This window comes from Lissotriton vulgaris, chromosome 9 (genome assembly GCF_964263255.1).
Source record: "Lissotriton vulgaris chromosome 9, aLisVul1.2, whole genome shotgun sequence".
Classification (NCBI taxonomy): domain Eukaryota; kingdom Metazoa; phylum Chordata; class Amphibia; order Caudata; family Salamandridae; genus Lissotriton; species Lissotriton vulgaris.
The window spans coordinates 1,224,591,804-1,224,615,118 of NC_141697.1; the positions used below are offsets into that span (position 1 = coordinate 1,224,591,804).

Below are 23,315 nucleotides of genomic sequence, written 5' to 3' on the forward strand. Positions count from 1 at the left end.
CAGAATTAAACAAAAAGATAAACTCATCGCTTATCGCCACACCAGGCACATCTCACACTCGGGGCTGGTTGTCTGGCTTCCGCCACAAAATGACTCTTCACCATTCGACCAAGCCGCAGCGCCCTCTATTAATGTTCTCATGGTTTACTTCCATCTGCGACAGGACAGTTTGAAGAACCAGAGGTACACAGGGGTGCACGCGGAGAGCTTTGACCAACATGTTTTTCTACGACCATTCATGTTCAGGACTCACCTGGACTAGAGTCCTCAGAGGTGGCGACCACATCTTCAATGGTGGAAGGCAGAACCCAGTCCTAACGTTCTGAGAGCTTTACTCCAAGGTTAGACTACACTTGGCCTTAAGTAGGAGCAGAGGCCAAGGTGACCAGGAATGTTGTAGTAGGGTCAGGAAGACTGCTAGGAAAGTAGGTGGGCTGACAGTTAAGGAATAGTCTTTAACCCCTGTGTCCTCTACATACACACTCTGGTGTCCATTTCACTGTCTCACCAGTTGTAGGGTGGTTCTACGCATCCCTGTGTTTTGAGATCTACGTTGCGTGTTTTACTCAGCAGTTCACAAGGGAGGAAGTGACGCAGCTCACACAGCTCCATGCCCAAGTGTTCAGTACATAAGGACCGCCACCTTCAGAGGAGGAACATTTTCTTTGCTGCTGTTCAGCATCCCTTCATGGGTTGAAGGGAAACATGGTTGGCAAGAAATGTGAAATACACAGAAAACTGAGGTCAACATAGAAGCAACTGTTGTATGTATAGACTGGTCAAGATGTAAAGAAGAAACACACTGAGGTACGTGGAGTACAGCAGGTCAGAAGGACGTTTGACCATCACCCGACATTCAGTACTCTGACGTCTCATGTAATACAGGTAATAGCATTCTGTACTCCGACGTCTCATGTAACACAGCAAGGTCATTACATTCTGTATCCGATGTCTCAGGTAATAAAGGTCATAGCATTCTATAATCCGAGGTTTCATGGTATAAAGGTCATTGCATTCTGATGTCTCATGTGATAAAGACCTTGCTTTACAAGAGTGAACTGCTCTTTCACCAAGTGTACTGTTCTTTCCTCAAATGCACTTCTCTTTCATGTTCCACTGCATGACTGAGGTTCATCAATGCAGTAAGCCAACTCAGAGACTAGTTTCCTTGACATTCTCAAGGCATTTTTAGTGACCGATAACTTCAGTAACAACACTCACTCAAGCCACCAACTGCACACACTGGACACTGGATGCCATCTTCCCCCCTGAGGTATTCACTTTTGCTTTTGTTTTTCCTTGCATACAAGCTACCCTCTGCTCCTTCTTACCTTCTCATTGATGGAGAAGACATTCAGCCCTTGGGTCTTCTTCTGCAGCTCCTTGAGGGACCTCCGCTGTGCTGCGTTGTTCCTCTTGAATGTGTCCTGTTTCTCCTTCAGGATCTGCTCGGTCTCGAGCCGCGTTCTTCCGGACTGACCGACTGGGCTATTGGGACCCAGGACGGAGTCGTTGGCCAGCTTCCAGGCTGCGTTGGACTCGAGGTAGGACTTGAGGATGCTGCTGCAGGACTCTGAGTGGGAGGAGGCAGAGATGAGCAAGTGTCAGTGGAGGCAGGAGGTGGGTCCACTTCATGTCACCCCGACACCTTAGCCCAGAAACCAATACAGAACTGAGGGGAAGAGAGCGTGCATGGTATGTCGTGTGCGTATGGAAAGTACCGTGCACTGCTGTAAGTTCAGTGGGGATCCTTGACCCCTCAGTAAAAAAGCTGAAGTTAATCAAGTTCTCTTTCTATAAAGTTGTGAAAGAAAACACCATACCTAAATAAAAGATACATGAAGGAGAGTGACACTTAATTTTAAAATAAAATAATGAGATTAAATTGTGATAGGCAGGTTCTTCCACTGAGAATGAATGGAAATGTGTCTTGTAACATACTATCTTGTTTTTTAATAACAATCAAACATAGCATGTGGATTCTTTACAATACTGGTATCAATGGGAGGAAAGGTCTCAAGTGAAGGACCCCCAGGAGGCGCGTGAACATTAGCATGCCAGGGTGATAACAGTTGTGGTGCAATGCGTGTATGAATCCCTTCATGCAAAGCGTCAAACGTGTCAGCAGCAGCACACCAATAGTCATTTCAAAACTCCCTCATTCTTCATCACATAAATCATGCATCTCTTCGTGGTACCCAGATTGTTTATCCATTTCTGCAGGCTCCTGCGTCCCTCATAGACTGACGTTTCTTTGGTCATGCACAGTCATCTACCTTTTCCATGTTTCTAGACCTGGCAGCGGACTCCACCTCAATCCTGGACTATATATCTTAGAGCCAGTATCAGACCCATCCTCATATGGCCATTTCAACAGGCCAATCTCAACCCTGAGATCTAAAACAGCAATGGGGAAAGTCAGCTTTACCTCTTCAATCATTCTAAGTTATATGTTCACTGTGTCCAAATAACCCCAAAAACTATGATTAATCCATCCATTCTATGGGGACAAGCTGGACCTCGAGGAGTAGCCGTCGTGTGGAAACTTGGGTTGCCTAAGCCTCAAACTCGACTGGATAGCAACCCCCCCTTAAGATCATGAGATTATCGCCCCGCTCTTGATCTTCAACCTGTCCTCAAGTCTAAAAGCGAATCTGATGTATCACATAAAATCGTTCTACATATTCTGGAGCTGGTGACATATCAGAATGCCTCCTTTCTTGCCTCCACTGCGCAGTGATCTAGTTTGTCCTTCTAGTTCACGTTGTAACTAAGAGGGCGTGTTGGACGCTCAAATAAAAATAACGCTTAGACTGGGCCAAGTCAAATTCAATTGGAGTTCAGTGCAGGGCTTCAACCTGGTACCTCCACTGCAATACCCAGTTTGAGATGCTAATGACATCCTGGTTCTTCTGACCCCTGTCCAGACCTTCTAACTCACCAAGCAAGCATCCTCCCACAGTGAGCTGACCACCGTGACCTTGCCTTTCCATTCCATCATTTTTAATGCGAAAGCCAAAGCTTTCATTACACAGATGGCAGGAGTGGCAAGGCTCTGACACCCATACCCCAGGAAGGAAATTAAAGTAGGTTTGGTCACTGATGGCCAACCTCTCGCGTCAGACTCAGGGCTCCTCTAGAGGGCAGTAGGCCGGCCCAGTCACTGCGACTGCCAAGGGAGCTGCTGAGTTCTCGGCCCACAGACAGGGCACTGCCATGCTCGCTTTACAGGGTGATTGAAACAACTTTACTAACAAGTTGGGAAGATACTTCCTCAGAAGTAACTTTCTGAAGTAACACGTCTACTTTCAATTGTATGATGTAAAGAAAATGCATAAAGAAAATCATCTTCAGTAGAACTTTCCCTCTCAAAAGGGGCAAGAGCTGCCTTCCCCACATGCAGCGTCAGTGGTCTTTTTAACGACTGTGATGAGGCCCTCATGGAAAAATTCATCCTGACCCTTGCCATTTTCTATGCCTAGGTATTCACGTGAAGCATGTATCATGCAAGAGTACATTCATACCAGTCCTGTGATAGAACAGGATGTATTTGAAGCAGTTCACATTGAACCCAGGATGCACCCGGAATATAAGAAGGTTTCTGGGTATTATGAAGTAGGGATACTAGAGGATCATGATGATGTCACCTGCATGTATGCATCTAGGGATATCCAGTTTTAAGTACGATCCCACCAACAAAACTCTTGACCGAGAGGGTTCACCTAATGCAGCATGCTAGCAGTTCTAGGGCCAGATGTAGGTCGGTCGGTAACGGCCGAAAATAGGTATTTTCGGCCGTTACCGACCGGTTTACAAAATTTGGCATGTAGGGGTCAATATTTTACAGAATCGGTAAAATAAAACATCGGAAAATATACCGATTTGAAGCCACCCATATGTAGGTGGGACTCTTCAGAGTCCCAGGAGCCTTAACGAATCTGTATTTTACCATCAAAACCAATTTGATGGTAAAATACCGATTCCGGTGTGCATGCACATGTGTGCATGCACACCTATGTCATGTGACAGGCAGACCTGCCCTTAGGGCAGGTATGCCTTAAGCATGAGCGAATTTTGCGGATCTCGCGTTCGCGAATTTTGCGGATTTGCGGATTCGCAATCCGCAAAATCCGCGAATTCCCGCGAATTTGCGGATTTTTTTTTTGTGTTCGCCCGTGTTTCTGCCAGTTCGCGAGGGTTTTGTACACTTTCGCAAATTGCGAACTTACCTGTCGGGTCGCAAGTTTCGCGAACTTGTTGTTTCTACGTGTCCAGCCTGTTTGGGACACTCTTCTTCATCACTGCCACTCTCTGTCACCACTGCCACTCTCTGACTACTCATGCCACCCTCTGGCCCACCCATGCCACCCTCTGTTTCATCACCACACCCTCTGGTTGTCCAGTGTACATTATTTTCGGCAAAGCAAAGCACACCTTCCCTGCCTCAAGTGACCTGAATTAATTTGGGGCTGATTAATGTGTCACAGAATATTTTTTTAGCTGGCACCTGCTTCCTTAGTGCGCCCTGATTAGTGATCTTTTGCACTTGCTAAGTGCTTTCATTGTTGCAAAATTAGGTACAACACCTGCCCTGCCCCAACTGACAATAATGAATTAGGGGCTGATTAATGGATTTTAACTTCCAGCCTGGCTCCTGCTTGTCTCCCTTAGCTGTAATTCAGGACCTTTGTGGCATATGTGTAACTATTCTGAGGTTCAGAGCAGGGTCACATAATAGTTTCAACTGGCAACTGAACTCTGGAGGGGCCCCTCAGGAAGCACTACAGGAAATGGCTACTAATGATGAGCCTGAACTTTTGAACCTGGTAAGTAGTTACTTTCAGTTTTGCTAAAATCGTATTTCTGCAATTTTGCACTTATTCGCGGGGCGCGAACTCACGCGAACTCACGCGAACAGCGCGAGCAGTGCGAGCAAAATCCGCTGCTCGCGGATTTGCGGATTTTGCGGGAGATTCGCAAATCTCGCGGATTGCGGATTTCCCGAAAATCCGCAAAATCCGCGAGCGGAACGGATTTTCCGCCCACGCCTAGTATGCCTGCCACATGGCACCTGTGCCTGTTTTGGGGGTGCCAGAGGGTGTCAAAGTGACACCCCCTGCACCCTTGTGAATTCTTTAATTACCGATTCGGTAAATACCGAATCGGTAATGCCTAATCATTCCTATGGGCTTCAAAGCCCATATGAATGAATGGGCATTACCGATTCGGTATTTACCGAATCGGTAATTAAAGAATTGTTAAGGATTCGGTAACGAATCCAGATGTTGGGACCTACATACCATTTACCGATTTTGAAATACCGAATCGGTACAATTCGGTATTTTAAAATCGGTAAATGTTTTTTACCTACATCTGGCCCCTACTGCTATGACAAATACTGTTGGAGATGGGGGCAACCCTGCCTCATATTCTGCCTAACCACCGCAGAGGGACAGTACAAGGAGGTTAACCAAGGACAGAAACAAATGTTCAAACTCTGTGTCCTGAAGAACTATGGGGCCTGAGTACAAGTTGCATGAGTCCTGGAATTACCAGGGCTGGGATCACTGGTTCCATCTAGGTGTTTCACTGTGCAATTATGAGTTTCAGACTGTGACCAAGGGACCCTGGAACACTGGGTACCTTCTGCATGAATCTTTTCACTCCCATTTACCACTTCCCTCAGCAGGTGGCAAAGGAGAGTGGGGTAGTGGGCAGGCAGGACAGGCTCCAGGGCTGATGAGGAGAGTTCCATACTCCCATGTGCTGCATGATAGGGTTAGGTGGGAGCCTGGCTGTGCTAGTGCTCACAGCCCCTTCCTCAGGGTATGAGGTGATTTTACAATTGCAGAAATGCAACCAGTAAAATTAGGCCCGGTGTTCACACATCGGTATTTTCAAAGCCTGGTTCGTAGTTTGCGGAGTTCCGCTATACTTCGCGAAGAGCAAATAAACCTCTGCCGTGCTACGAGGAGCTCCTCGAGCAGCGGAGTGCATTAGATAAATGCCTCTCACAGTGATTTTCAGTGCCAGGTGCTTGTCCACACTGTGCAATCATCGCGAATGGTAACCATGCACAGCACAAGTGGGCGCTGCTTCCTTTCTGCCACTCGAGTAGATTTTTACACAAGCGGCAGCTTTCTCAATGCGAATGGACGGTTTCTCAATGTGAGCAGTCGCAATTAGAATTCTGATCGCCCGTGTTGAGAAATCTCACCTGGAGGTTGATTTACTACACTTGTGCTCGCCAACTTGATGTTGATGATGGCGAACGAGGAAAAATCTCGCCGGGAGGTGGATTTTCCTCGCGCGTGCTTGCCAACTTGATGTTGACGAACACGAGCGAGGAAAAAAAACTCCGCTCCGCAACACGAAGCAGAGTTTTTCGAAACTCAGCAAACTACGCGTGCGGAGCACAGTTCAACACCCAGACTGAGGGCCGATTATGATCGCGGATGGACTTGAGTCCGTCCGCGACCCCTGAGGAGGAGGGAACGTCCGCAGGGGCTGCGGCGTTCCCTCTGAGCAGATTAGGATGTGACCGCCAGGGTGGCGGTCACATCCTCTATCTTTAACATTGCGGCGGGTGCAGCTTCAAGCTGCACCCGCCGCAAGGCTAAAAATGCATGCATCGCATTTGCATGCACAAAGCGGCAGGCACCGCGCAGTGCCTGCTGCTTTGTGCACGCAAATGCAGGGGGGTACCATAGGCACCCCCCATGTGAACCCCCCAACCCCCTTCACCCAGGGGGCCCGCAACGGGCCCCCGAAGTGAAAGTCCGTATGCTTTTCCACGGCGGAAAACCCGCTGCGGAAATGCATGTCTTTCCCACCATACTAATATGGCTGGCGGTATCTGTTAGATACCGCCACCATATTAGGGCTTTTCCGCCGCGGTCGTAATGCGACCACGGAGGAAAAGCGGCGGACAGAATTCAAGACCCACCAGCCATCCTAATATGGCGGTGGGTCTTTGGAGGCGAGGCAGCGGTTTTTCCGCATCCTCTGGGCCGGCGGTGGCTTCCGCCGGCCCGGAGGATGCGGAAAAACCACAATCATAATCGGCCCCTTAGTATTTTCAGGTGCGGGAGCTACAGGCCACTTTATAGTAGTGAACTCTCTACCTTCACCCCCTGGGAATAGCTGTAGGGTCTCAGGACCAAGATAACTAGGCAAACGCCGAGCCAGTTTTACTGGTAGGCCATTAGGACTCATCTAGTGGATCAGAACCAAGAAAGGTTTGTGTCTGTTTAGAAAGTGAGTAACCACTTCACACATTATTTTACAATTGACCAGAGTTAGAGGGTAGGGGACCAAAAGAGGTGTGTATCCATGTGTGTGCATGAGAGAGAGCCTCTCTCTCTCACACACACACACACTGATCCACATCTCTTTTGTTCTTTGTGAGTGAGTGAGTAAGTGCATGAGTGAATGAGTAAGTGAGAGAGAGAGAGAGACAGTGAAAGAGAGAACTTGGAGGTAGCAGGGATGCTAATTGTAATCCTAATTCTGCTTCTCAAGGGTGCCTGATGTCTGTGTGTGGAGTTCTGAACCAAGGTTAGAGCTTTAGAATGGACGGGCGCCTTCACTGGAAGCCAAAGTAACAATTTCAAGAGTGATGGGTATGACTTCAGGAACCAAGAAGAAATGTGACTATGCAAATGTTTCGATAACAAACCTCTTCAAGGACAACTTTCTACAGGTACCAATCTACCTGCCATGCGTACATGACTCCACTGCCCTTTAAATTCCCTCATACCATTAAATCCAGAGGCCAGGATGGCCTCCAGCTGCTTCTTCAGGTTGGACACAGACGCGTTGAGCTTTCGGACCTCTCCCATTAGCACATCCAACCTGCCCCTCTGAGATCTGTCCTCCGATGTTATCTGGTTGAGACGTTTCTCCAGAGCGTCCAGCTGCAGGCACAGTTGGGACATGTCTGCCCTGGGAAGGCAAGATGGATTGAGAGAGGATTTATAGGACAGAGGACTTCAGAAAATCACAGACTGCATTTCACAACTTCACGCTGTCAAAGGGAACCATTACACAATTTGCTCAATGCAAACACTCTGAGTCCTAACAATTATTAATACCAAATTCACAAACGGGACACGATTGTTTATGCTGATCAACCTTGAGTTCGGAGATTTATTATCTGACAGCACTGACATATTTGATTTAAGACTGAAAAAAACGTGTTGAGATAATATGCTAGCATCTGAAAAATATGGGTAACCTCTGGGGAAAAGGCTCCAGTCCCAGGTGCATGTTGACTGGCCTTTGCATCCTTTCCAAGGGGCGCGGTGCGGTCTAGTGGCTAAATTTGTCAACTTAAGAGAGACTTGGATTTTGTTATCCACTCCTGGACTAACCACACCTTTTGGGTTTATGTGGAAATCAATTATTATCTGCTTAGATCCCTTATCTGCCAAAATGGGAGAGATATACAAAGCACTGAACATTTCTGTTCAGCTTGGCAGTCCTTAGAGGTGATTCAGTTTAGTGTGTTGTGATTTTCAAGTATAAGACCACATGCTCAGATGTTCAACCGAATGAAAGGGGTACCTCTGAAGTGGGCAATGGTAAAATGCTCTTATCACTTCAAGACCGTGGTGAGTTATTGTTGTGTACATGTCAATTATCACTATTAAAATCATGATTATATTTAATAAGGAATGACAAGATTTTTAAATAAGGAAATCAATAAAGTGATGGGTTGATTGCTTGAACCAAGCTCACATCACTGGTAATTATTGTGGGTAGCAATTAGGGGTGGACGTAACTCGAGGAGTTTCACTCTGCGGACTTCTGTGGAGTTACCAAAAAACAGATTATGTGGAGAAGTTTGGTACGTCACGCGGCTCGCATTGATTTTCAGGTCAGGCTGAACTCCTCCTAATGGAGCCGGACCAAGGCTGATTTGCATAGGGCTGGTTCAAGTCAGAGGTGACATGGTGGGTAAAAAGCAGTGGGCGGCATTGTGGCCCCTGAGTAATTACCAGTGACTGAGATTAGTTCAAGTATTGTGCCTAGCATGTTTCGGTTTAAGTGAACGGCTGCAGAGCGCCCCAGGCTGCACTGTAAATGACAGGTGGCACCACTAATACCCATTTTAAAGATAATCAATTTACTACCCTTGTCCTTGTTGGGGTGTGAGCTCATGACCAGCACATCACTGGGCATTAACTACTGGCCCATCTTGCCAGATACAGCTGAATATTTCAATTTTCCTGCCATTGTTTACCCTTGCAAATCTCCAAAGACAACCATTAATGCCAAAGGGAACTTGCCTTATCTCATTCAGCAGTTTTGCCATCTGGTCCAGCAGCAGAGTGCCCTGACTGCGTCCATCTCCAATCAGCTGCTGAATCCCTCTAAGCTTGTCCTCCAGGTCTCGGATGCGACTGTTGCTGATTTCTGGAGCTGGGCCTCCGGCCAGTAGGTCCGCGGCCTTCTGTTTCAGCAGGTCCAGCTGTCGCAGCAGCTGCGACACAATGGCGTCCCAATGGGCGAAGCAAGGATGGCAAGCAGTACAGGTCGGAAAGTTGTCCTGGAATCCACGGTTGCACTGATCACACCGCTGTCCTGTGAATCCTTCATAGCAAAGGCATCGCCCGGTCAGACGGTCACACTGCGGTGTCTCAGAACCACGGCTGTCGCAGTTACAGGCTGAGAGGCAAAGGAAAAGAGTGGTAAGGCTGTGTTTCACAATTAGAAGAGATAAGGCAATGTGTCACAACTAGAAGTGGTAATGATGTGTGTCACAAGTAGAAGTTTTAAGGCTGTGTGTCACAAGTAGAAGTGGTAAGGCTGTGTGTCACTACTAGAAGTGGTAAGACCATGTGTCACAACTAGAAGTGGTAAGGCAGTGTGTCACTACTAGAAGTGGTAAGGCAGTGTATCACAACTAGAAGTGGTAAGGCCGTGTATCACAAGTAGAAGTGGTAAGTCCATGTGTCACAACTAGAAGTGGTAAGTCCATGTGACGCAACTACAAGTGGTAAGGGGGTGTGTCACAACTAGAGGTGGTTAGGCATGTGTTACAACTAGAAGTGGTAAGGCTGTGTGTCACAACTAGAAGTGATGAGGCTGTGTCACAACTAGAAGTAGTAAGGCTGTGTGTCACAACTAGAAGTGGTGAGACCGTGTGTCACAACTAGAGGTGGTAATGCTCTGTGTCTCAATTCAGAAGTGGTAAGGCCATGTGTCACAACTAGAAGTGGTGAGGCCATGTGTCACAACTAGAGGTGGTAATGCTGTGTGTCACAACTAGAAGTGGTAAGGCTGTGTGTCACAACTAGAATACTTGCTGTTTCCCTCTGAGGCGGAAGCCGGAGGTCTATTGTGCTCTCTTGCACCTTGTTACCTTAAAAACGATTGATTGACTAATTGCTTTAAAAATTGTATTATATTTTATCTAGAGCGCTTTTAAAACATCCCTGACACCCCTACCGCGAGATTACTTCGCTGAGGCACAAACACCCCCTTTCCACAGCCTCGCTCCACTGAGGCGCAGGGAACCTTTCAACACCACTTTGGCAGCCATCTTAGATTGGGCAGGCTCGCCGGAGAGCTCGACGCCCCTCCCACCCTCCTCCCGCCCCGCTCAAAGTATGTATAAAAACAACAACATCGCCCGTCCGCGCAGCGGACGGGCGCAGCGGGCGCGCCGGCGGCGCGCCAGAGGCAAGCCCGTCTGCGCCCGTCCGCGCCGGACACGCGCCTAGCGCCATACCCCCTGTGTCAATGGATACTGAAAGGACTACTTACTCCTCTGGAGAAATACGTAAGTTGAATCCAGGACAACTGACGATTTGTAGTCAGCACAATCCAGAGGATCTTTCAGATCAAGCTACAATTGGGTGTAGGGACTGTAAATCCATCATTCCCCTAATTGATAACAAAGTTAAACATCTGACTGATGGCACCGCCAAACATACCACTATATCCATCTCCCTTATTAATGCTCGCTCCTTGGCTAAGCATAGGCAGGATATCGCTGATCTGATTGTGGACCACGCAATAGATATCCTTTTTGTAACCGAAACTTGGATGGATGACACATCCGAGCCTGACCTTCAGGTAGCCGTACCAGACGGCTTTAAAGTGTATAGGCGAGATAGACAGGGGAAAAAAAGAGGAGGAGGCCTGGCTATCATTACTCGGGATATTTTCCCAGTTAGAATTTCCCCGGTACCATCGCCGGCATGTGAGGCGTTGCACTTTGCCATTAATCTGAATGCTTCACACAACCTTAAGGGAGTGCTTATCTACAGGCCACCAGGACCTCGCTCAGAATTTCTTTCCACCTTCACTTCTTGGTTGGAACCCCTAGCCATTGAGGATTCCTTTATGGCATTAGGAGACATAAATTTCCATCTGGATAAGACAGATGAGGCTGATACACAAACGCTACTAGCAGAATGTCACACACTGGGCTTAAACCAGCATATAAAAGCTCCAACACATGATGCTGGACACACTTTGGACACCATCTTTTCCAACATCAGTGAGCTGGAGATATCTAAAATTCTACCTCTCACGTGGACAGATCACCATGCCATTTTGTGTCATCTACCGGTTAAACGAACCAACCCCGCTAAACAGACCCCTTTCCAAAATAAATTCAGAGTATGGAAGGACATCGATTACGAAACCTTTAAGATGTCCTTGTCCAAGACTTGCCCGAATATTCAGTCTGACCCTACTGAAGCAGTGGGGCAGTATCTCAATTGGGTAGGCAATGCGGTGGATATGCATGCTCCACTAAAAACCATATCTAAAAACAGAAAAGTGCCTTCAGCACCGTGGTACTCAGAGACCCTCAGAAAGCAAAAACAGATCTGCAGGAACCAGGAAAGAACCTGGCGCAAGACGTATGACAACATAAGCAAAGCCAAGTATAAAGACGAACTCACCAACTACAAAAAAATGATTCAGGAGGAAAAGAAGAACTACTTTGACCAGCAAATTAACAAATCAAAAAACTCGAGTCGACAACTGTTTGAAGTAGTTAAGACTTTGGCAGGGAAGGTGGTAGATCTGAGCCCTCCCCATTCTCAGGAATTCTGCAATCATTTAGCAGGTTTCTTCTTCTCAAAAGTAAACGACATATATTCAGAATTTTCGGTTACTTCATTAAGTACCAGCATACAACCTAAATCACCCAAAAATAACCCGGACTGTTCGTTTACTAGATTCAGGGATATGACGAATCAGGAAATAGGAGATCTTATGAGACAGGTAAAAACAGGCTCATCCCTAGATCCCTGCCCCCCTAAAATCTTTATTCCAGTAATTGACGTGGTGAGCAAAGTCATTACTTCTATTTGTAACGCCATGTTCCAATCTGGGATTTTCCCAGATAAGTTAAAAAACACTCTACTGAAACCTCTCCTTAAAAAAACTGGTCTAGATAAAACAACTCTCAAAAACTATAGACCTATTGCCAGCCTGCCTTACTTGGCTAAAATAGTGGAAAAAGCAATGAACACCCAACTTGCTGAATATATTGAACACAATAACCTCCTGGACGAGTCGCAGTTTGGGTTCCGGAAACTTCATGGAACAGAGACTGCCCTCATTAAGGCTGCCGATGATATCAGAACCATCAGGGACCAAGGAGGAACAGCTATACTGGTCCTGCTGGATCTCTCGGCGGCCTTCGACACGGTCAATCATGCTGTCTTGATTGACCGTGTCGAGGAAATGGGCATTTGCTCAAAGGCCAGGGAGCTTCTGGCTTCATTTCTGTCCAACAGAACACAAGCAGTGACACTGGGCGCATTTCAATCTACTGAGCTCGCCCTTCCATGTGGCGTTCCGCAAGGCTCATCCCTAAGTCCGACACTTTCTAACATCTATGTGTCGGACTTAGCAAGGGTGATTAAGAACTTCCGGATGAGCCTTACCTCATACGCCGACGACACCCAATTGGTGATCGCAATTAAGAATGATGGTGAGGAGGTAGCCGCCAGGTTCCAAGAAGGCATGCTTGCCATCAAGGAATGGATGTCTGAGAACTGCTTGCGTCTGAACTCTGATAAAACAGAGGTAATGATCTTTGGAAATCTATCGCCGCAGTGGTCCACTTTTTGGTGGCCGACCCCACTCGGAGCCCCCCCAGAACCTGTGCAAAAGGTCAGGAATTTAGGAATTATATTCGACGACAATCTTAATTTCTCTAACCATGCCAATCAGGTTGCGTCGTCTGCCTTCTACAAGCTTAAGATCATTAGAAAAATCCTGCCCTATCTTCCTGAGAGTACTAGGAAAACAGCGGTGAGTTCCTTAGTACTCTCATCACTTGATTACTGCAATGGATTATTTGTAAATGCCCAGGTACGGGTGGTGGCCAAACTGCAGCTTATACAAAATGCTGCCGCAAGGCTACTAGCTGGCATTCCTAAGTTTCAGTCTACCAAGCAAGCGATAAGGAACTTCCACTGGTTAACAGTGAGAAATCGCATTAGATTCAAGACCTTGTGTCTCACCTATAAAGCTCTTAAGGGCCATGGACCAGCATTTCTCAAACAGAAACTCTTCTATTATTTACCTAAAAGATCCTTACGATCTGAACAGAGACATCTACTGGCAGTGCCACACACTAGGACGGTGACATGGGGCGACAGATGCTTTACCAATGCTGCAGCCAAACTTTGGAACACGCTTCCAAAGGAAATAAAATTGGCACCCTCGCTACTTCAATTAAGAAAACTGGTAAAAACCTGGTTATTTGACCAATAATCTGCTCAGGACAATACTTTTTAAGGTAGATACATGTTCAATCTGAGATTTTCAGCAAAGTCATAGCGCCAAGACACCCACGGGTATACGCTGCGCTTTATAAATTTTTTAAATAAATAAATAAAAAAATAAGTGGTAAGGCCATGTGTCACAACTAGAAGTTGTAAGGCCGTGTGTCGAAACTAGAAGTGGTAAGGCCATGTGTAATAACTAGAAGTAGTAAGGCCGTGTGTCACAACTAGAGGTAGTAAGCCCATGTGTCACAAATTTTAGTGGTAAGGCCATGTGTCACAACTAGAAGTAGTAAGGCGGTTTGTCACAACTAGAAGTATTAAGGCCGTTTGTCACAACTAGAAGTAGTAAGGCTATGTTTTGTAACTAAAAGTGGTAAGGACATGTGTCACAGCTAGAAGTAGTGAGGCTGTGTGTCACAACTAGAAGTAGTAAGCTTGTATGCCACTATTAGTGGTAAGACAATGAAATGAGAACTGAACCTTCTCGCACACAAAGATTTGTTAAATTGAAGGTGAAGAGATACGAGCAAGTGATTAGGTGCTGCCTGGGTACCTCCTTCTGAGTCTTGGTCCATCAGTATCACAGCGCCCAGAGGCCCTGCACGAAGCCTCCCTCAGCGCTCAGAAGAAAACATTAATGCCCCTGAAAAAGGGCAGCATTGCCCGAAATGCATTGGGCCAATTACAAATTTGATTTATGAAATATGTGAAAGACTAAGGATTGCAACATTCAACGTTAATAATAAAACTTTATTTTGAAAGAAAACTACAAGTTCAAAGGAATTTTTTCTACACAGTGTGCGTCGGGGGCCGCCATTCCCGACTGGAATGGCGCTATCATAAACTATTAGTGGTAAGGCCATGTGTCACAACTAGAAATAGAAAGGCTATGTTTCGCAACTAGAGAAAGCCCAACAGGGCAGTATTCAGGAAGGTTACCCCTGCGCAGCTGTTGAATGCAGGGGGCTATGATTTTCGGGTCATAAATAACATAAAGTTGTAGATCGGTAACAGCAAATAAAGGGGATGCTTTTCACCTCAAAGTTCTGAGTCACATTATAAACTACTCAACATTTGCTCTTGTTGTCTATTTGATTTAATTCAGAAACCCTCAGTGAAAACCACCCCAAGTCTATAATTCTATATGTTGCTTGCCCCTAATTCCAGGTCCCCCGTAAGTAAGGAGACCGCGTCATCTAAGGTTCGGCACCCACCGAAAAACGGCTTAGCCAAGTACAGAGACCCTTTGGATAACACTCGAAGATTAAATATTATGACCTGGAACGTCGCAGGGATTTCAAAGCTAATGCAAAACCCACTGGCACTAACATTCCTTGAAGGTGCTGACCTAATTTGCACTCAAGAAACATGGGCAATTAAACCTATATCAATAAGAGGATACGCGGAATATTGTAAGCCAGCCATCAAAGGCAATATATTCGGAAGACCCTCAGGTGGGATTTCCATATATATTAAGCACTCTCTGAAAATACACTTCACAGAAATAAAAACCCCATCAAACATGTTTCTGGCGGGTACCCTGAAAGGCCTTTCCACGGTTGATGGCCCACTCTCAATCCTTCTAATTAACGCCTACTATAATTCCCATGGGCCGGGTGCCAAGGACAAACTGACTCAGCTGATAAATCAGATAGAAACTCTGCTTTTACAGTTTGCATCTATGGAATCTATCATCCTTGGGGATTTTAACACACACAATATAGGGGATATTGCACCGCAAAGCCACCACTCGGGCCCACAGGAAGTTTTAACGCCCTAATGCAGACTTATAACAGCACAATCTCTGTCTTTAAGGAACAAGCCAGGGGCACTCTTTGCTCCTACATACAACAATCAAACCACAATAGAGTACATCCTATTAAGCAAGAGAATACAAAAACTCATGGTAAATTATACAGTGCACCCACAAAGCGAAAGCGATCACGCCGCCTTACTGATTCAGTTAAACCTCACAGCAGATGCACGCCACTTTCTAAGCTGCATTGGGGCATCCAACGGAGAAGAACTGCACAAAGTACTAAAAATAATTAAATGGGGGCCAACGCCAATTAACAAGTTCGATAAATGGAAAAAAACGCTGGCAGGGGCATCATAGATGAATGGGATCAGTTCGCCAACAAATTAGCCTCACTGCTTCGGGGGAGCACAACACACAGAACCCCCTTAGATTCATCATATACTCAAGGATTCATCCCAGCAATCAAGGAAAGTGACAAACAATTAAATGCCAAATGCAGGGCTCATCGGAAAACTGGATGAGCATCTGCCAAAAGGCTACTCAAAGAAGCCGCAAAAAGCCATTCGAAGCAGGTCTGGGACGCAAAACCCGAATGCATAGAGGCGAAATGGCTGAAGATCTTTGATCTGCTGAGACTATGTAAATCCCAAGAGTTCTGGCGATACTTAAATAACTTTACCCAAGGCGCCACTAACAGAGAGAATTCACTCGATGCAGGTACATGGGTTGCCCATGTGAAAACTTTGTATAAAGATGATAAAAGTACAACTTCTCTAAATAAATCCCTGACTGCAAGGGAAGGAACAGACAGTACTACTGCTGCACCCAAAACGTCGATGACCCAGCTCCTCCAGGTAAAACTTTAGTTTGTACAATTTTAAAAAAGATTCAACACAATGGGGTACCTGGTCCCAATGGCCTGCCTGGCTCCCTTTTCAGGGCAGACATAGACTTCTGGACGGATAATCTGAACCAGCTATGTGCCGAATGCAGGTTCTTGGGGGATGTCCCAGACTCCTGGAGAGGATCGTTACTGCATCCAATATATAAGAAAGGGCCAAAATCCAACCTGCTGGACGTCGAGGGCAAGGCCTATGCAAGCACCCTTCTGGCGGAACTAGCGGACTGGGCCAGCACTGAAGGCCTTCTGCCCTTTTTTCAAACTGGGTTCAGTCCTGGGGCCTCGACTGTGGACAACATAATTGCCCTGTCATATCTAGCCCAACAAGTCGTGACTCAACAAAGCCTGCCGCTTTTTGCCTGTTTTATTGACTACTCTGCAGCCTTCGACGGTGTAGATCGCACCATCCTCTGGCAGAAGTTGACATGCTGGAACATCAACCCATCTTTATTACAAGCGATCAGATCGCTGTACTCACGAACTTGGGTAAAAATTAAACTCTCGAGCAAATTTGCTACAGAGAAAATCAAAGTGGACCGCGGGCTAAAGCAAGGCTACGTCCTGGCCCCAATGCTTTTTAATTCATACACCGCAGACATGGGCCAAGCCTTGATTGCAGCTACACTAGCCACACCCAGGATTGGGTGTACCAAGATCCAACTGATGCAATATGCTGACGACCTGGTACTCTTAGATCACACCAAAACTGCCTTACAAAAAGCACTCACAGCCCTTGTAACTTACAATGCCAAAAACAAGCTGGTTGCCATCCCAGCAAGGTCCAAAGCAGTGATTTTTGGGCACTACCCTAAAAATAAAACTGGCAAAATGGAGGCTGGGTCATCTGACTTTGGACTGCGTACATCATTACAAATACCTGGGGTTTGATTTAGTGAAACAGGCCGCCCAGGAGTCCATCTCCACAAAATGCAGATGAAAGGGAAAAGCATTATCTATGCCCTCTGTAAACTATACGCTACCTTACATAGTCCTACAACAACGGCTATCCAAAGAGTTCTGAGGGCAAAATTAATACCATCTCTTAATTACACACAACAGGCATTCCCAGGGAAATTCGCGAAAGATCTAGAAAAAACCCACTGCACAGCTTACAAAAAGCTATTCCACTTACCTGCCTACACCAGGAACAATCTGCTTTGGCTGGAATTCAACCTCAACCAACAAAAACTGGAAGAGATGGCCTCTCTGAGCAAATACTTCTACCTAACAACGGCACCAGAGAAATCAATGAAGGCTGCTATAAAAAGTATTTTCTTAGAACCCGGCAATCCTTGGTCAGCGGGTCTTGTCTCCGCTAAAGACCTTTTGAAACTTGCAACAGAGAACTGGGACCCCAGGATAGTTATGTATGCCACTATCAAAAGCATAATAAAAAAACAAGTACGTCTACGTTCTCGCACCTTGGACATGGAATCCCTGGCAACAAGAGGATTCCATGAGTCTCAAAGCCTCCCACATACAGAGCATAACCTCAAACTCCATCGCACGCAGGCTGTGGGGAGACAAGCCCTACACAGGATTTCAGCAGCCAGACTACATCCTCTCCCCCTTAAAGAATTATACCCTACCTGGCCAGCAAGACCAGTGATCATGGAGTGCCGGCTTTGCAAATATAAACGTGAGTCTGTGGTCCACATCTTATTTTGCTGCCCGGCTCTGGGTTTAGCCCGCAGAATCTATCTCAGGCCCATCCTACTACAATGGGGTACTCGCACCGCAAAGGAGGCAGTCCATCGACTTTACACACTGGACACAGTGAAGCACATGGCTACTTTTGGCAAATTTGTGCAATATACCCGCACACTCCCCCCTAAGCAATCAGGGAGGCACTCGTGTGGAGGCTGCCTATCATCTTTTAATACCTGACTAGTTTAATTGAAGCATGTAAAACTTTTAACAATTGCTGCGTACACAGATTTATCTCTTTTTAGACCTTGGATTTTAGATTTCTAGATTTTAATCCTACTGTTTTCTTCTTTTCTATTGTAATGGTTTTGAGTAACCACGCAAATAAAGTTATATTTTGCTTGCAGCAGCTTTCATGAATGCCTTTTTCTACATAATTTGGGACATTAAATCCAGACCTTTTAGTTTTGCCAATGCTTCTTATAAACAGTTATAGTACGAAATTGTGCTTCAAATGCTACATTAATGGTTGTTTTCCAGTTTGACTGGGCTTCTTGTCCTTGGTAGTGTTACTCAACTCTACAGAAAAAATAACTACATTTCCTAACACCTAACAAACTAGAGGTTGAGGTTGAATTTAAAATATAACTGTTGAAATAGAAAAGTCTGAGGTTATCATGTGGACAAAGAAAAGATCAATAAAGTTTGTTCTTAACAAAAAAAATAACTTAACTTCCTAAAACTTAGCAAACTAAAGGTTGAGGTTGAATTTAAAATATAACTATTGAAATATAAAAGAAAACATGGTTGGGTTAGTCTTCCTTCTATTTCCACTGTGACCAGAGCTTGCAGGAGAGACCATGTGTTGGAAGGCGGTGACCCCAGGGGTCAAGAGGACTCTCCTAACCACCCGGAACCTCCTCTCCCACAATTACTGCCGAGTCTTATCGAGGGGGGAGTCCCCGCCGGGGAGGACTGATCGTACACACTGTCGACACACCACACTTATGAACGGACACTACACCGTGATTCTTTATCAAGAAAGACTTTATCAAGATTAAAAGTAAGGAGCAATACACAGCGATCGAGGGATCGCGAAAGTCTCGTAACGAGGGATCGGGGAAGCGGGACAGTCTTAGGAGGCCAGTGGGCACACAACGCACCCTGCTCACAGTTCTCAATCCTCGAACTGGGGGGTACAGGGGCTGGCGATGGGACTTGCTGTCCTACTCACTTCTGGTTCAAGATGATAGTGAGGGTAGCGTCGATGGTCCAGCCGGACCAGAGTGTTCGACAAGCCGCGACGAGGTCAGCAGGGCTTGGTCAGGAGTACTCCGTCGTACTCGTAAGCAGATGGAGCCGCGACAGCGTCAGCAGGGCTCCGATGGTTCAGGTCTCGTGTTCCGAGAGGGGGCCGCGACAGCGTCAGCAGGGCTCCGATGGTTCAAGTCTTACTCTTCGAGATGGAGCCGCGACAGCGTCAGCAGGGCCCCGATGGTTCCGTTCCGTAGGTTCGAGGATGAGCCGCGACGACGTCAGCAGGGCTCAGTGGGTCAGAGTCTGTTCTCCTCAAAGTCAGCCGCGATCAAATCAGCAGGGCTTTCTTGTCCAAGATACAACTGCCGACTAGATGGAAGGCAGGCTGTCTTATAGTACTGGAGCTCTTTGATGTCCGGACCCTCAGAGGCAGGAGGCCGGAGGTCCGAGGGCCAGGCGCCCAATTGTCTGGGCGGTTGGTTCTTTGATGCTTTGGACCATGCGTCCCGGGAATCCCAGACCCCCATCAAGGCCTGGAGCTAGCTCGCTAGGAGGCCCAAGGTGCGATCGAAACCAGCCCCCAGGGATAGTTCAGAGGTGTGAGGGAAACCAGTTCCTCGGAAGGGGGACGGAGGTGTGATGGAGGTCTTGGTTTCGGGTACTTGGGGAGTCTTTCACCCCCCGGGCGGATCTGGGCGCGCCGGACGCGCATGCTTGGCTGTAGCCAGGAGTGGCCAGGGGCTGCCGAAAGGAAAGAAGGCGGCCGGCCGGCCGGGGTGGCCAAACATGGAGTCTGATGGTCACGTGCACGGGTGCAGGAACGCGGTCTGGGGATCGTCTCAGGTCCGGGGTAGGAGTGTCATGTACAGTTCTGGGTGGACGGGAATCAGTTCCACCCGTAGATCTGGAGCTGTGGAGATCAGCGAGGACCACGCCACGAGGCCGGGTCCAACATGCGTCCCCTCTAGCTGAAAGACGAGGAGAACTACCCATCCTCTTGGGGGTTCTCTTCGCTTAGGCGGAAGAAGCGGGACAGGCCGTCGACGTTGGCGTAGTCGGCACCAGGCCTGTGTTCCACAGTAAAATCCATCCCTTGGAGGGAGATGGACCAGCGTAGCAGTTTAGGGTTCTCTCCTCTCATTTGCGTGAGCCACCGGAGAGGACGGTGGTCGGTCTGAACCCGGAAGTGGGTCCCGAACAGGTAGGGCCTCAGTTTCTTCAAGGCCCAGACTACTGCAAAGGCTTCTCGCTCGATGGTGCTCCATCTCTGCTCCCGGGGAAGTAGCCTTCGGCTGATAAAGGCTACCGGATGATCAATCCCCTTGTCGTCCACTTGGGAGAGCACGGCCCGATGCCATGCTCGGAGGCATCGTTCTGAACCACGAACTCTCGGGAGTAGTCAGGGGCCTGTAGGACTGGAGCGGTGCACATGGCCTGTTTCAATTCTTCGAAGGCCTCCTGACAGGCGGGGGTCCAGATAACCTTCTTGGGGTTGGCCTTGGCTGTCAACTCGGTGAGGGGGCCTACAATACTCCCGTACCCCTTGATGAATCTGCGGTAGTACCCTTTGAGCCCTAGGAAAGCCCGCACCTCGGTCTGGGTCGTGGGGGTCTCCCAGGCATTGATTGCCTCTATCTTGGGTTGGAGGGGGGCCACGAGGCCGCTGCCGACCTGGTGCCCTAAGTATACCACTGAGCTTTGCCCTATTTGGCATTTACTAGCTTTAATGGTGAGCCCGGCTCGACGCAGGGCGTCCAACACCTCCCAGAGGTGGTGCAGGTGCTCGGGCCAGTGAGCACTGAACACCGCAATGTCGTCTAGGTAGGCTGCACTGAAACTTTCCAACCCGGCCAGGACCTGATTGACCAGTCGCTGGAAGGTGGCGGGGGCGTTTTTCATGCCGAAGGGCATGACTCGGAAGTGGAAATGGCCATCCGGAGTGGAGAAAGCAGACCTTTCTTGGGCCCTCTCCGTGAGGCCGATCTGCCAGTAGCCACTGGTGAGATCGAAGGTACTGAGGTACTGAGCCGACCCGAGGCGGTTAATCAGTTCGTCGGCTCGGGGGATGGGGTGTGCGTCAGTTCGGTGACTGCATTGAGTCCGCGGTAGTGGACGCAGAACCTCAGCTCAGGAACGGTGCCGGGGGCGGCCGCCTTCGGAACCAGGACCACGGGGCTAGCCCATGGGCTGTCGGAGGCTTCCACCACTCCTAGGTCCAACATGTTGTCGACCTCAGCCTTGATGCAGGATCGGACTCGGTCTGGGACTCGGTAGGCTCTGTGCCGTACCGAAGGGCTGTCCATGGTGTCCACGTCGTGGATGCACCAACTGGTGACGCCGGGCGTGAGGGAGAAGAGGTCTGAGAATTGTCCCAGCAAATGGCGACATTCCTCTCACTGTAAGGGGGTGAGGGGGGAGGAGAGACTCACTCCCTCTACGGAGCCATCTTGATCCTTTGCACACAGGAGATCGGGTAGAGGGTCCGTTTCCTCTTCCTCTCCGTCGTCGGTGGCAAGGAGTAACCCCAACTCAGACCGCACAAAATGGGGTTTGAGCCGGTTTACGTGTAACACTTTCAGGGCGTTTCGGGCTGATTTCGTATCAACGAGGTAGGTGACCTGGCTCTTGCGCTCTATCACCTTAAAGGGTCCAGTCCACTTGTCCTGCAAGGCACAAGGTTCCACTGGGGACATGACCCAAACCTGTTGGCCTGGTTGAAACTCGACCAGTGTGGCATTCTGGTCGTACCAGCGTTTCATCTCCTCTTGGCTGGCTTCCAGGTTGGCCTCGGCCAGTTCGCGAAACTTCCGCGTCTGGTTCCGGAGGGCCAGGACGTAGGAGAATACGTCGGGGGTGTGCTCGGGGGGGCTGCCTCCCAGCCTTCCTTGACCAGGCTGAGGGGACCCCGGACGGGGTGCCCATAGAGCAGCTCGAAAGGGCTAAACCCCAAGGATTTCTGGGGTACCTCTCGGTAGGCGAACAGGAGGCAGGGTAGGAGGACGTCCCACTTGTGTCGCAAGGGCTCCTCAAGACCCATGATCATACCTTTCAGGGTGCGGTTGAACCGCTCAACCAGGCCGTTGCCCTGGGGATGGTAGGGGGTGGTGAACCGGTAGGACACCCCACACTGTTGCCAGAGGGACTTCATGTACCGGGATATGAAGTTCGTGCCTCGGTCGCTCACCACTTCTCGGAGGAATCCCACCCGGGAGAAGATCCCCATGAGGGCCCGGCCCACGACTGGGGCCGTCACGGTCCGGAGGGGGATGGCTTCGGGGTATCGGGTGGCGTGATCGACCAGAACCAGGATGAACCGGTGGCCTAAGGAAGTCCAGGGGTCCAGAGGTCCGACGATGTCGATCCCCACCCTCTCAAAGGTGGTACTGACAACTGGAAAGGGCTGGAGGGGAGCCTTGCGCTTGCCTCCGCTTTTGCCGCTAGCCTGACACGTGGGGCAGGACTTGCAGTGGTGTTCCACATCAGCCCGCATGTGGGGCCAGTAGAAATGGGTCACTAGTCGTTGGAAGGTCTTATCTTGGCCCAGATGCCCTGCCAGGGGCACATCGTGGGCCAGGTTGAGGAGGAGTCCGCGGAAACGTAGGGGTACCACGAGCACACAGGCTGATCCTAGTTCTGCGGTCTTCTGTTCACTGTACAGTAGGCCGTTTTCCCAGTAAAGGTAATGGGAGCCGGACTAGTCTCCAGCGGCCTGGGCTGCGGCCTGTCGGCGGAGCCCCTCTAGGGCAGGGCAGGAGGTCTGCTCTTGGCAGAACTCCTCTCGGGACGGTCCTCCCTCTTGGCGCCACTGGGCCAACTCTGGGAGATCTGCTAGGGTCGGGACTGGTTCAACAGCTGGTCCGAGGGGACCTTCGTCAGATGCGTTCTCTTCGAGGGAGGGCTGGTCGAGGACCTTAGGGTGCTCGCCGCCCTCGGGGACATCAGGGGCTGAACTGGGGAACTCAGGCTCTTCGTTCTCGGGGTTGGGCCTTCT

General features: G+C 48.6%; 1 protein-coding gene across 1 annotated transcript in view; it reads right to left on the minus strand.

The window, feature by feature from the left end:
- LOC147693100 (laminin subunit beta-1-like) overlaps nt 1-23,315 on the minus strand; it is a 381,988-nt gene that overhangs the window by 54,550 nt on the left and 304,123 nt on the right. The window contains exons 27-29 of the mRNA XM_086939353.1: nt 9,291-9,669; nt 7,760-7,944; nt 1,332-1,573 (exon numbers count right to left, since the gene is read on the minus strand). Of these exons, the coding sequence (XP_086795479.1) occupies nt 1,332-1,573; nt 7,760-7,944; nt 9,291-9,669 (806 nt within the window). The remainder of the gene's footprint in view (nt 1-1,331; nt 1,574-7,759; nt 7,945-9,290; nt 9,670-23,315) is intronic.